At 48.8% G+C, this 15,042-nt stretch overlaps 1 protein-coding gene across 4 annotated transcripts in view; it reads left to right on the forward strand.

Annotated features, from left to right (window-relative positions):
• Positions 1 to 15,042, forward strand: part of PSPC1 (paraspeckle component 1) — a 998,435-nt gene that overhangs the window by 249,474 nt on the left and 733,919 nt on the right. For all 4 annotated transcript variants that reach the window (XR_011284271.1, XR_011284272.1, XR_011284273.1 and 1 more), the window contains exon 4: positions 13,911 to 14,107. Coding sequence is in view for 1 of the 4 variants with exons in the window: in XM_069640796.1 (XP_069496897.1) it covers positions 13,911 to 14,107 (197 nt within the window). In the remaining 3 variants the exon portion in view is untranslated. The remainder of the gene's footprint in view (positions 1 to 13,910; positions 14,108 to 15,042) is intronic.

A 15,042-nucleotide genomic window follows, 5' to 3' on the forward strand; every position in this document is an offset into this window, starting at 1 on the left:
AGCATCGCAGCCCGAGAGCTGGATTAAATATGCCGATTAAGTTAACTGGAAGTCTGCGTGCCAACATTTCAGACAGTCAGGCAGCTTCATTATCGGCTACTGACAATAGTACGCCCTGGGGTTTCGAAGACTGCACGGCCGACTCAGAGCTAGTACTGAGGAAACAGGTACAGCTTAGAACGACTTGTGGCAAAAGCAGGTCAGTGTCCTGGAGATGGGCACAACCCGGAGTATGAGAGCGAAAGGCTAAGAATGGCATTTCCCGGAAACTACCGTTTTAGAGCACATACAAATAACAAAGCAAAGGGTCTGCTATTTAAAGGTGGGAGACGTAACGTGCATGCCCCATTATCCTCGGCGCAATAGGAGATAATGTCCGTTCTTTTGCAACACTTCATGGCAGATTCCTTGAGCTTCCAAGCGCTGGAAACATTTGTCACCATTACTCAATTTAACGATTCTCTCCTTACAGTGGCAGAGCCAGGGGAGGGGCTGCCTACCCCTGGTGCCCAGTGTGCCCCCAAGCTGGTGCTCAATTACTCCTACGTCCTGTCCCCTTTCCTCCATATTTATGGGACATCTCTCTGTCCTGTGGGACGGACCAGAGCACTTTGTAAAAAGCATCAAGTTTTGTAAACCTTTGTCCTTTCTCTTTCTTGCACGGGGCCCGGCACGCAGCCGTAACCCCGCCCACCTTGACTCTGCATCACCCATCGGTCCTTTTCTCCGCTCGTTCAGGACTGGACGCACTTGCATCCACGGAAGACTTTCTTCCTTTTTTCCTCTGGTTCTCGCTAGCGATCGTGTACTAGTCTGTCGTTCAAACTAGACTTTCCAGATTGTTCATCATGTCACCGACGCTTCGCGAGGGCGGATCCCCATCCTTTGTTTAGAGTGCTTGGGTCCGGATCACCGTTGGGACTCCTGTTTTTACTGTGATTCCCTTTCGGTGTGGGCTCTTCAGCGTCGGTTGGAGCGGTGGGAGGTTTTCCGACAAACTCCTCCGCATTTTCAAGCTTTCATCAACGAAAAGACACCCGGTAAGTTCTTTACTTTTCAGAGCACCCCGGCTGGGAGACACCTTTCCAGGTTCCTCCCGGGCCGGGAGGGGCGTTGATCGCTCTGTCACCGGGGGTTCGCCCTGAGGTGCCCGTTGGGCCTAATAATTATACCAGAGTTTTCTCCGAGGGTCTCCATAAGGGGCCTGTGGATACCGGAGTACACTCAGAGGCCCCTCCTGTGGGGGCTGCTTGTAGACCCAGTTCTACTGAGTTGTGTGGTACCTGAGCTTGCTCTGAGGCCCCTCCGATGGCTTCCCTCAAAAATAAGACCGGGGTTCGCCCCGAGGCCTCGACGGGGCTTGGTGTTACCGAATGGATGTTCGAGGCCTGCGCCAGTAAGGCTGTTACCAGACCTGGGGTCCGAGGTCCCTCGTACAGAGGCTAAAGTACCAACATTTCTGAGAGGCCTGGCAAGGCCTGATCGGTGAAGGTTGTTTCTCACCGTTCCCGCTCTTGTGGCGATGCCAGATCTGTTGAGGGGGCAAAGAAGGAAAGGTCTTTTACAAACAGTGCCGAGGTCCATCCTGGGAAGGCTAATTTGGCGATTGGCATGTCGCAGTAACATTCCAGGCCACATAGTACCGGTTCAGCTGAGGTTCCTTATGTTAAGGGTAAAGTTAAGACCCCTGATCCATCAATGGGGACCCCTGACTCTTTTACTTAGGTGCCGCAGTTCCGCTCACGTGATGACAAAATGGCGCCGTTCCCGCCACGACCGCAGCGGCCATTTTGGGTGCTACCCCTACAACTACGCCATCGGCCTCAGGTGCAGGGTTTGGTTCCGTGGGTGAAAATTGAGTTCCTTGTGTGCATCCTTATCAGCCAGTTTGATTGGAATACCCGGATGCCCCTTCCGCACAATGTTTCGTTGCCTGTGGGGTCGGCACCTTTGATTTATGTGGATATGTTGGTGGAGGGGCTGGTGTGGCACCCTTGCCTGTTACGTCCCTGGAATTATCCTCCTCATGAGAGGCCTCCTCTGGTTCCAAAACAGTCCCCGGAGGACGCCTTTTTCTGCAAATTTCAGACGCTCATGCGTACCGACCCCATGAGGGAATATTTCAAAGGGCTTTTTAGGGAGATACGTCTGCCCGCGCCTCCGGCTCCACCCGTTCCTCCGGTGGTTCCGCCGGCGCCTCCCTTGCCTACAGTGCCTTCCTTGACTCTTCCGCCTTTGCCCCCATTGTCCCCCGTGGACAAGGCAGCGCCCGACATGGTTCAGCAGGATCCTCACCTGTTGGATGACGCGCAAGGCGATCAGGACAACGAGTACCTGCCCCGCTCTATTAGAGCTTTTCATGACCGGGTACATGACATGTGCTCCTTGGATGTTCCGGTGCCCGAGGCACCCGCTCCGCAGGAGGGCGTGCTTTCTGGGGCGTTCACCCTGTCTCCTTTGGAGCATACCGGCCTGTTCTTGCAGAAGGACTTTCTGGCCGAGGTCCGCAGGGTCTGGGAAAAGCCACACTCTGGACTTTTCGTCAATAAGAAAATTGACGCACAATACAGGCTGTATTCTTCGAAAGAGGTGGCCCTGTTGTCTTGTAAACCCCCCCTGCCCTCCCCCTCCAGTGGTGGCTGCGGCCACTTTGCAGTCCAGGCTTGCAGCATCCTCTTCCACGATGGTTACTCAGGTTCTGGGAAAGGAGGATAAGCTCCTTGACTCCCATGGGAGAAAGATTTTCACCAACTCAGCCTTGCAGCTCAGGCAGGCCAATGCCGAGCTGGTGTTAGCGGGGGCTAATAAGCGGATGTGGAAAGGTCTGTCAGAGTTTGAGGAGTTCATCCCGGTCGAGAAGCTGGAAGACTTTAAAGCCGGATTATTCGACGCCAGGGTCTTGGCCCAGGATCTCCTGGAGGCTGCGGCTCATCACGTAGACACCTCGGCTCGGGGCCTTATGGTGGGGGTTGATGCCTCACGACAGGCGTGGCTGCATGCCACCAAATTCTCAAAAGTGCAGTACAAGGTGTTGCACCTTCCGTTTGATGGTAAGGAGCTCTTTCAGTCTACAACAGATATAGAGCTGACCAAGACGAAGGATAGCACTCAGACAGCTAAGTCCTTGTCGGTCCTTGTTAAGACCCCTTTCAAAACCCAGAGACAGTTGTCGCAAAGTCGACCCTCCTTCCTACCCCAAGAGAAATTCAAGATCACACCCAGCCAGAGACGGTCGTCCTTGAAGATGGGCGATTGGCTAAGCGTGGTGTATCTTCAGGATGCCTATATGCATATTCTGATTTGGAATCCACACCGGAGATATGTTTCTCTTTGGGAGAGGAGCACTTCCAGTTTCGAGTGCTTCCTTTCGGCCTCAGCTCTGCACCGCGTGTCTTCATGAAGATGTCCGTGATAGCGGCCTATCTTCGTCTGCCGGGTTTCCATATGTATCCTTATTTGGATGACTGGCTCTTACGCAGTCCTTGCCCGTTGAAAGCAGCGGGCAATCTTCACTCTCCTTCAGCTCCTGTTCCATCTTGGGCTGTCGGTGAACTGGCGGAAATCTTCCATGACGGTCTCGCAGGGCTTAATTTTCCTGGCTTTTCGCTGGAACACAATCTATTGCAGAGTGTATCTGACCGGGGACAGAATGGCCGATCTGTTAGCCACGTGTCAGATGTTTGCGCAGTCAGAGCATGTTGGCCTGGTGGTTCCAGAGGCTTCTGGGCCTCATGCATGTTGGCTCTTCCTCTTGCTCGTCTCAAGATGAGGCGGACTCAGATGGCTCTTTGGAGTTCTTGGCGTCAGGCTGTGGACCCGGATTCCAAGCTGATAATGATTCCGACTTCCATGAGAGTGGACCTGGAATGGTGGTAATCTCTCAGCAACCTGTCGGTGGTTGCAGGGTTTTAGCCCCTACGATGACTATCACGACGGATCCCTCCCTCCTGGGGTGGGGTGCGACGTTAGATCCTCTTCAGGTCTTGGATCTCTGGTCGCTTCAGGACAAGCTCCTCCACATAAATCATTTAGAGCTTCTGGCGATCTTCCTAGCGCTCAGGGCGTTCAGACCGATCATAGCCAACAAGGTGGTCCGCATACACACGGACAATGTGGTGTCGATGTATTGCATCAACAAGCAAGGGGGAACCAAGTCTCCCCCTCTCGTGGACCTGTCATCCAGATTTTGGAAGTTGGCTGTGCTTCAAGGTGTTTGGCTGCTTGCAGTGCATATTCCGGGCCAGCTGAATGTCACAGCGGATGCCCTCAGCCGGCGGACAGTGGTCAGCTACGAGTGGGAGTTGAAGGCGGAGGTCCTCTCATGGATTTTCTTGTGTTGGGGCACAGCGTAGGTGGACCTCTTCGCTATGGCGGAAAACAAGAAGCTTCCTCTGTATGCCTCCATAGGGGGGCTGGGAGGCTCCTCTCTGGGGGATGCTTTCGAGATTCCGTGGCACATGCGCTTACGCCTTCCCGCCTCTGCCTCTAGTTCACCGCGCAATTTGGAAGCTGAAGAACTCGGAGAACTGTTCCCTTATACTCATAGCCCTGTGGTGGCCTGCCAGGTTTTGGTTCTCAGAACTTCAACACCGGTCGGTGTATCCGCCGATCAGGTTACCAGTGACCCCCCGGTCTTCATCAGGGGAACAGCAGATGTGGCACCCCTCCCCACAATCGCTCAGCTTGGCGGCATGGTGCCTGAGTTCAAGTCTTTAGAACATCTTAACTTGTCTGCGGATAACATGCGTATTATCCAGGCAGCCAGGAAACCCTCAACTAGGTCCCAGTACAGAAGCAAATGGCTCAGGTTCTGTCATTGGTGTTTAAACAGGCAGTTGGACCCAAGGGGGGGGGTACTGTTGACACGGTTTTGTCCTTTGTATCCTTCTTAGAGTCTGGTGTCCATGTTCTGTCATGCAGAACTTAACTTTCAGCGGTTTCTGCTTACCTTTCTACGGACCAATGTTCTTACTCTGAGTAACCCAGTGGTTAAGAGGCATTTTGCAGGCTTGACACGACTATCCTCCAATTCGTAGTCTGCACTCGTCGTGGGATCTAAATGTAGTCCTGACGGCGTTGCCATAAGCCTTTCGAGCCAATGGCCACGGTGGACCTCCAGTACCTGTCCTGGAAAGTGTCCTTTTTGGTCGCTGTTACATCAGCAAGGCGGGTGAGTGAGCTCCAGGCCTTGTCGGTGGGGCATCCCTTTTTGGTCTTTCACAATGTAAGGTAGTCCTATGGACGAATCCTGCTTTCCTGCTGAAGGTGATATCTGAATTCCATCTGAATCAATCGATCTCCCTGCCGGTCTTTTTTCCGAACCCTACCTCAGAGGCAGAAAGGGTTCAGCATTGTCTCGATGTCAGAAGGGCTCTTAAGTTCTATCTGGACAGAACTTCCGAGCTTAGGAGTTCTCAACTGTTTGTGACTTTTGGTAACCCTCAGGGTAAGCAGGTGTCTAAGGCGACTATTTCTCAGTGGATCGCCGCCTGCATTACGGAGTCTTTCACCGTGCAAGGGCTGAAACCTCCTAAGGGTATTCATGCACACCTGGTGCGGAGCAAGGCAGCCCCGGTTGCTTTTCAGAAACGTCCTCTGGGAGTCCATCGCTAGGGCAGCCACTTGGGCCTCCCCATCTGCTTTTTGTAAGCATTATTGTCTTGACATGAGCTCTAGAGCTGATGCTCAGTTTGATCAGGCTGTGCTGAAGAACCTGTTTCAGTAAGGGGTATTTCCATCCACCCGTAGTTCCTGTAAGGAGTGCTTGGGAATCTCCCATAAGTATGGAGGAAAGGGGACGGGACGTAGGAGCTCACCGCAGTGACCACCTTACTCCTAGTCCATAGTCCCATTTCCTTCATACGCCTGCCGTCCCCTCAAATAAGGTTCCTCTGTTATTGCTAATAGGTCTCTGACCTGGCGATATAAATGGACTGATGGGCGATGCGCGGGGCAGAGCCAAGGTGGGCGGCGTTACGGCCGCGTGCCGGGCCCCACGCAAGAAAGAGGAAGGACACATTTTTGCAAAATTTTGGATGCCTTTTACTAAATGCTCCAGTGCCGTCCCACGGGACGGAGAGATGTCCCATAAGTATGGAGGAAAGGGAACTATGGACTAGGAGTAAGGTGGTCGCTACGGTGAGTAAGCTGGTTATTAGCCCCCCTGGCCCATATGCTAGATTTATTTGGCTCAGGAGAATGGGCAAGCCTCAGGGACCCCTTTCTCTTAACACAGCGCAGGCCAACCATAAATCTTATTCAGTTAAGAATAAAGAAATGCCTTTCTTTTTGTGTTGTGCCTGATTGCGAATCCACAGGGCACGGGCCTGCCTGTCGCAGTGAGTGCAGGACTAAGGGAGCCATGAATTTTTAAATTAAATTAGGTATTTTATGGAGCCCAAACAGACTGAGTGCTGCCCAGTGAACTGTGACTTATTCAGTCAAATGTGATCGGGAATGTTCCAAGCAACTTGGGCCCTGGCAAACTCGGCCTCCTCCAGTCCCTCGCTGAACACAGAATCCAACCTATCTCCAGCCCTGTTTGCAATTGCATCCATTGCAAAGTGCACTGCACATGTGTGCTACAAACATAAAAACGGAATTTCAATCGGTATACCGTTACAAACAAGGTAACGGTTATTTATTCGTAATGAAATTGTTAAGTGTTTATACCGGCATACCTTTTCAACCCTAGGGAGGACTCCCTTTAAGTTTTGGCTGCCCTGCAGCAAATACCCGTGGAAGGACACTCACCGAAGATTTAACAAGTGTCTGCCTCTTGATCACGATGAGCAGTCCTGCAAGTCTTGTTGACTTTTGGGTCTGAAGACGCTAAAAGATTGATGGATGAAACAGTGGGTGGCCCACACTATGCAGGCATAGTGTGCCACCCCCGTCGTTGCAGGCGCCTCAAGTGACGATTCAAGCGACGGCCATGGCTCTGATGTGGAGGCCAATGACATCCCCCTACCTCTCTGCGTAACCGGTAGGTCCCCCCGGCCCCATCAGGCATGCTGCCTGCACTGCTATGGGGAGGCAACAACCCAGTGACGGGAACACACCTGCACCACAATCTGGAAAGCGCACAACCCCACAAGATCCCTCGACCGACTCGTCGACTAAGCAAAAGTCCAACGGGCCTGTCGAATGTTTTGACGACTTCCACCTTGATCAGCTGCCCTCCAACTGTTCCAACAGCATGCGTCTGGGCACTCGACCCATAAGGGCGTCTCCACTAAACACTTTAAGAGTGCCGATGTGCCTTCTAAGAGCGTGTCGGCTCGTAAGTTTTCAGCAATGCCAAAATCTTCGGCTACAGGCTCGAACTCTCAGACCCGCCAGAACTGCGAGTCTTGCGACCATGTTTCGGCAGAAGATAAACCTCGACTTGACCAAGCGTCGAAGGGTACTCGGGAGGCTCACAACCCTCATCTAAAACTATGGCTAAAAAATCTCAACCTCACAAGAACTCCTGCCTTCATGCTCCCAACCCCCACCCCCATGCCCCCCAACCCCCGCTTACTCTTTATAAAGTTCCAAGAACTTAAAGTCAATTCCCACAGGAAGAGTATTTTGACCTTTCTGAGCCTGAAGAAGTCTATGAAGACCCCTATAATCGGGGAGACAATCCTTTTCAGGAGACACCAGACCAGTGCCCAGACTGGGGTGATGAACAGCCTGTTGGGAAGCACCATGGCTTCCCCCACCACTACTCCAGATCAGATGCCCTTTGTCTAGACCCTCCCTCACCACCTCAAAGACAAGCCTCACCCATTGATGACTAGATGGCTTTCAATGCTATTCTTAAGAAGCCTGCTGAACACTTCCAAATTTCCACACACGAGGCAGTACAGGACAGACTTTGTGGAAGAGATCTTAAAGGAGAAGCCCCCCGCACAAGTCTGGTCATGCCATCAATCAAAAGTTGCATTTCTCCCTCTTTGTTAACCCCATCTCTAACGGGAGCTGTCAATCTTAGAGTCTAAGCTCTTTAGCCTGTCCCCAACAGACCCGCTGTATATCCGGGGCTATGCCACTCGTGACTACTACAAGCAAGAGAGCCTGACTACCCTTGTCTACGGCTGATGTACCAAGCAGACAAGGATTGTAGAAAGTAATACACCCTGGGAAAGCGCATCACATCAGTGGCCTATTCTACTAGAATTGCCAAGAACACCACATTACTGACTAGTTATAGCGCTGTCCAATGGAATTTAGTCCAAGAGGGCCTACAAGAAGTCCCAGAACCAGCACAATCGCACCTGCTGGTGGTTGTTTTGGAGGAGAGGCAGATCAATCAAAATATCCTCAAATACTTTGGATGATGCAGAAACGGGACGGACCCTGACCCAGGGCATACTTTTTAAAAGGCATGCATGGCTCAAGAATTCGGGCTTTAAGCCTGAGACACAGGCATCCCCGATTAACAAGCCAGTAGAGGAAACTAACTTGTTTGGGAAGGTAGTAGACTATGCCTTGGAAATGGGAAAGGAGCACGAGACCCTGAAGTCCCTAAACCAAATTATGGCAAGACCATATCAACCACGAGGGGGTAGCTCTCGCTGTTTCTTTCGTGGACAATCCTTTCCACGTCCCCCCATAACCAGTACGGAACAGGGATTGCACCATGGTCCTCAGCACGGTCGGACTGAGGCATAACATTGTATCGGGCCCCAATGAAAAGTTGTCCCACAGTTGCAAATGGTAATTCTTTTTGTGACAGACTAAATAGTACCCAAGGGGAATTTTCTTTGATAAAAAGTGATGCAAATTGTGCTTTTTAAAGGTATGTATTCAACACTGGTCTAAACTACTAGCCGCATAGTGAAGTAACTCATCAAACGGGCCCTCTTTGACCAAAAACAAACAGGCCCACACCAGCATTTTGTTTTTGTTTTGGCATTGGCCTATTGTGACATCTAGACGGGATTATGAATATTAGCATGTACCACACTTGGATGAAACTGTGAACGATAAGTGCAACACTTCATTGGAATCCTGATCACTAGCCTGCCTCACAGCTAGACAGAATATTGAAAATTAGCAACAATGGAATAGTGAATGATAGCAAACATCAGACATAGACATAACTGCAAGGACAGCAATGCCAACTAACCAATCCACTAACAATTTCATCCCTCTGCATACACTTCTCAAACTAACCAAACACAACCACAAGCCTAAACGCAGCAATCCTCGCTAACTTCACTACAACAACAAAACAAACCCCACATAGACTTGCACAACAGCACACGACTACGACCGTAAAACACCCCAAGCCCAGCTGACGGACCCACCGGGCTGAGGCTGCCATCAGCACAGCACATCACTGCTCTCTTGCACTTTTCCAGCTTATTCCCACTAACTCACCCTCCCACCCCCCCTTCCCTCTTTCAGAGCCGCCAGAGGACCACTCCCATGGTGATAGTGCACGGTACAAATATCATTTAACATATTGCCCTATAGGCCAGTCCGAGACTGGTCCTCAGGACAAGGAGCAGCTGCCACGGGTCAATATCTGAAGGGACAAGGCTGTGGCCAAAGAGGTAAGCACTCCACCCCAAGAGACTCCGCTTCCTCAGCTCAAAAATGCCTGGTCAGCCCAGGTCCCCTCCCAACCCTCCCCGGTCAGGTGACAAATATCTTTCTTTCATGCATGGGATGGGGAAATATCACCACAGACAAGTGGGTGCTAAAGACAGTTGCTTAGTGTTACTGTATCGAGTTCAACTGACCACCAACATCCAGACGCCAATCGCCAGAACACTAAGATTCTGCTACAAGATGTGGAGATCCTGCAAGAAAAGGGTGTGAGAAATAGTCCCCATTTTACAGGTAAACGAGGGTATTTATTCAGTGTACTTCCTTTTACCCAGAAAGGATTTTACCAGGCCCCCTGTTAGATTTGCGACCCGCGAACAAGTTTGTCAAGCCTCAGAAGTTCAGAAGGACAAGTTTACAGGAAGTAATCCCTCTGCTAATGCAGGGGCATTACATGGCAACATTAGACATGAAAGATGCATACTTTAATAGTTCAATGCTGCCAGCGCACCGAGTACCAAGGTTCATGATTGAGGACAACTATCAATTAAAGGGCCTTCCCTTCGGCATTGCCTCAGTCCCAAGGGTATTTACAAAGGGGCTGGCGGTAGCAGTGGCTCACTTGCGCAGGCAGTCCATTCCAGTCAACCCTTACCTTGACGAGTGACTAACAGGGGATTCATACGGAACATCTCTATCAAAAACACAGACAGTAGATCTCCTTTAACCTGGGATTCTCAATGGGTAAAAGTCCAGCTTGGACCCCAGCCAAGTCAAACCATTCTGGAAGCTCTAATTTGGACCGAAGACTGGCTTGAATTCCCCCTACGTGAGTGTTCAAATCATGCTTTTCTAAATTCCTCATTATGTTGACAATTGCAAGATGACGGTACGCAAAGCCATGCGGCGGTTAGGGATGATGGCCTCCATTTATCTACTCCCACACGATCGTTTGCGCATGTGCCCCATGCAATAGTGGCTCTCAAACCAATGGTGTCAGGCCAGCGGACAATGGAACAATCTAGTGGTTGTCTCGACAGCCCTCGTTCTCTCTGCAGTGATGGTCAAGGGAAAACGTCTTGCAGGGGAAGACCACCCCTGCAGTAGAAGCCACGCTGACCACGGATGCATCTGACTGGTGGGGGGGGGTCTCACCTCCAGACGGCGCACAGCGTTTGGTCCCCAGCAGTAGCATCCAACCACATAAACCTTTTGGCATTTCTAGCAGCATTCAAAACCCTTTCAAATACACCTACAGGGAAAGACAGTCCTAGTCCTCACGGACAGCACCACAGCCATGTATTACCTGAACAAGCAAGGCAACACTCACTCTCCAGGGCTATCCAAACTGTCTCAGAACATATGGAAATGGGCTCTCAAACACGAGGTTTTTTCCGTCACAACACGTTCCAGGGGAACTTAATCTTCTGGTGAATGTGCTCCGCAGAGACTTCCCAAAACCCGTAGAGTACGAGTGGCGATTGTGCGAAAACATTGTTTGGAACGTCTTAGCAGACTGGTGCTTCCCAGAGATCAACTTGTTCGCAAATCTGGAGAATGCACAATGCCCAGATTATGCCTCCAGGTACCTGCAGAACCCTCTCCAAGCGGAACAGTCTCTGGATAAACATGGTGAGGGTACAAAATGCGATCAATTGATAGGGGGGGGGTGCACTCAACCCATGCCCGCAAACTGTCAACTTTGCGGCCTGGCTCCTGCAGTCCTAGGGTTCAGACACTTAATACTGCCTCAAAGATGCATCGACATACATGGAGAAGCGCTTAACACCAGACATTGCTACTCCAACAAATGGAAGCGCTTCGTCATCTGGTGAAATTCCAAGAGCATCAATCCCATAGGCTGCTCACCAACACATATTGCCCTGTACCTGAATCACTGACTAGACTCGTCTTGTTTCTAATTCCCTGAAGGTCCACTTAGATGCACTTTCTGCTTGCACTACGTCCCAGAAAAAGGTTTTGTGGTGGAAAAACCAGTAATCAAGGCTTTTATGCAAGGGGTTAAAACGTCATCCCCCTGTTTAAAACCCTGCTCCCAGATGGGATCGGAATGTGGTTCTGACGAGACTAATGACCTCCTTTGAACCTATAACACACAAAACAGAGTAAGGAACAAAAGCTTCACCGGAGCTATTTATTATATTGTGCAGTTAATGCGACCTGAACTCTTTCCCTACAGGGAGTACACTATGCTAACCCTGCATGATGTTTCTGACGCTCAAAAGCACTAATGCGCCGGCTACCGGCAGGGAATGCATGGGGACTATTCTTGCCCTATTTTTCGAAACAATGAAAAACCTTTTCACAATGAACTTCCACAATAGATTTTATACATACAAATTTCATGCAGCTATGGGTCATTAGCCCAAACATTAAAACCAAAGCAGTTACGGGAAAACCATTTCCCGGCTGCACCCTTGGTCACGTGGGACACGGCGTCAAACTCTGACAATTTAATTGCCCTCCGTGAAGTGTCTGGTTTATCCAGGAGTAATTTCTAAAACATTTTGTAAAAGTATGTCGCACAAATTCTCAGCACAACATGCACTCTATGCTCAGCTCTTTTTTTTACAGGTGCATCAACCATTCTCCTGTGCGGGAATACATGACAAATCTATAAAAGAAAACAGATTGTGACATTGATTCAAACAATTTTTGTCTAAAAGTGATGTATGAAATTTGTATGTATAAAATCTATTGTGGAAGTTCATTGTGAAAAGGTTTTTCATTGTTTTGACATAGGGCAAGAATAGTCCCCATGCATTCCCTGCCAGTAGCCGGCGCATTAGTGCTTTTGAGGGTCAGACATCATGCAGGGTTAGCATAGTGTACTCCCTGTAGGGAAAGAGTTAGGGTCGCATTAACTGCACAATATAATAAATAGCTCCGGTGAAGCTTTTGTTCCTTACTCTGTTTTGTGTTTTAGTTTTCTCTGATAACAGAAAGGACACATACCCGCTGTTTGAGGTAATGTGTATTTGAATAAAATCCCTGTTAGTTGTTTCTCCTTTGAACCTATGCATAAGGCTAGCCTTAAAGCCACTAACGAGCCTCCACACACTGGGTGTGAGGAGAGCAGTTCTATATTATCTGGTGAAACTAAACCACCAAGTAACCAGTTTTTCGGTTGTGGCAGCTGGTAGAGAAGTGGATCTTGTCGCTAAATCGGCCATCTCAAGTGGATTGTAAACTGCATCACACAGTGCTACTCTTGCCAAGTGATCTGCCCATCAAGCCTAGAGCACACTACTCGGGGCACTGGGGCTTCCATAGCATTCATTGCAAATATTCCTATTGTCCATTTGTAAAGCAGCAACCTGGAGTTCTGTATACACCTTTACAAAACACTACTCCCTGGATATTCTAGGTCTGATTCTCAGGTGGGACAAGCGTTGCTAACATCTATTTGCTACTGTTCCTTCACACAACTACCACCACCATCTCTGGGTACTGCTTGCTATGCACAGGATGTGATTCTAAGCACATTCTCAAGCATTGGAAGACATGCATTACTTACTGTTAAAGCATTTCTGATTGTATCTGCTTAGATTCACATGCGCCCACCCTTCCATCTTGGAGTAGAAGGAAAATAGACATATTACTCCTTTCGCTCTCTGTAATCACAATAGTCATAAACTCCCTCACAGCCGAAAAAACACCACCACAGGGACCTTGACTCTCGAGGAATGTTGGGTACACTAAACGTCACATTAGGGTTAGTATTACAAGCACACACGTCGCCGTCCCCCTTTCGATCCTCAAAAGGTGAGATGCAATACTCCTCGATTGCCACTAGATGTCGGACTGTATATGCACAGCATGTGAATCTAAGCAGATACAATCAGAAATGCTATTAGGTAAGTAACGCATGTCATATCTTCGGTGACATCCACCAGACATAGGCTCTCTAGGGACATCGAGTCGACAACATCGACGCACAGCACCATCTGACGCCAATTTGTTCTGAAGCAGGATATTGGAGATATCAAAGATAAGGAATACGTGGGCAGAAGGTCCAGTCGAGAGAACGTTACCAGGGCATAAGTAACTTGTTCATCTATTGATGTAGTCCGATAGTCACATTTTAATTACCGATTGTGCATCTGAAAACCCGGTTGAAAATGTATGCTTTCACAACACTGCCTATATCAAATGCCACTTGTACTTGCTATAGCTGATATTTAGTCTGTATTTTCTTCATCTGAGTCTCAATACAAGCTTTAAAAAGTAATTAACACAATAGTTCAGAATGTTCTGCCCACTTAGTGTTTGAATCTATTTTATGAATGCCTTTTCTGATCAGCAGGCATGAATTGTGATTGGAAAAATGATGTACATCTTGCTTTTAGGGAACGTGAAGAACCTCCTCGCTTTGCCCAACCAGGCACGTTTGAGTTTGAATATTCTTCACGGTGGAAAGCACTTGATGAAATGGAGAAGCAGCAACGTGAGCAAGTAGAGAGAAACACGAGAGAAGGCAAAGACAAACTAGAGGTTGATATGGATGCAGCAAAACAAGAACATCATCTGATGATGATGAGGCAAGGTAAGTGGTGAATAGTCTATTATGAACTTTTCGTGGCAATGTTACATTTTTTAACCTAGTTTTTTAATTTTCAAGGTTGTATCTGGTATTTGCCATCGTTCTCAACTTAAGACCACATTAGATATCAGGTTTTTTTGAAGGATCAAGTAAATGGCTAACATTAGGAGTCTTAAGCTATCATTAGCTCAGTATTTAACCTGTGCCTGCTTTACTTTGTAACGTGCCCTTCAATAGGTTTCTTGATACCGAGATTCTTCCTACCAACCGTACACCCTTCATCTAGGTACATTGCATAATTTGTGGTAATGGCCGATTTCACAGTGGTAGTTGGGGGTTTCTTGTTCAATTTCCGATTCTGGTGTTAAATTTGTAGTGTTCCAATTTCTGTAAAACCTTGCCTTCCACCTTGTATCGGTTCACTGGCTTCGAGTGCTGCAGTGTCGGATATCCACAACCACATTTGTCTTTTGCAGTAGTCACTTTTATATGCCTAGCTCCTAGGGTTAACCAGTGACATGCTCAGTCTTAAAGGAACACCCCATTTTTGGGGTTATTTGTATTGGGAAAGATTTTGCTTTACATCACCTTTCCTTCCATTTTATGGACCCCCCAAACGTTTTGCTTTTATTTTTAGTCTGACCATTTTACAGTAAAGGCTTCAGCTTCACTACACTGGCTTTTTCTCATTTTGTCATAGGGAAACTAATGTCCTTGAGGCGGTCAGTGTTGGGAAACATTGTTTCCCTTGGTCTTTTTACTTTGTTGCCACTTTTGATTTTAAAGATTTTTATACTGTGCACAGGTGCCACTTGGTGGTCTCTGCGCTCTGGCGGTTCTGTGAAAAAAAGGGGGTGGTAAGTTAGTGTGAGGAATGGTAGAAATAGCAAGGGAGATGTGATGTGCTGTGCAGCTTCAGTTTGGATGTACTGTACACT

The sequence above is a fragment of the Ambystoma mexicanum genome, chromosome 7q (assembly GCF_040938575.1).
Source record: "Ambystoma mexicanum isolate Mex_15411 chromosome 7q, UKY_AmexF1_1, whole genome shotgun sequence".
Classification (NCBI taxonomy): domain Eukaryota; kingdom Metazoa; phylum Chordata; class Amphibia; order Caudata; family Ambystomatidae; genus Ambystoma; species Ambystoma mexicanum.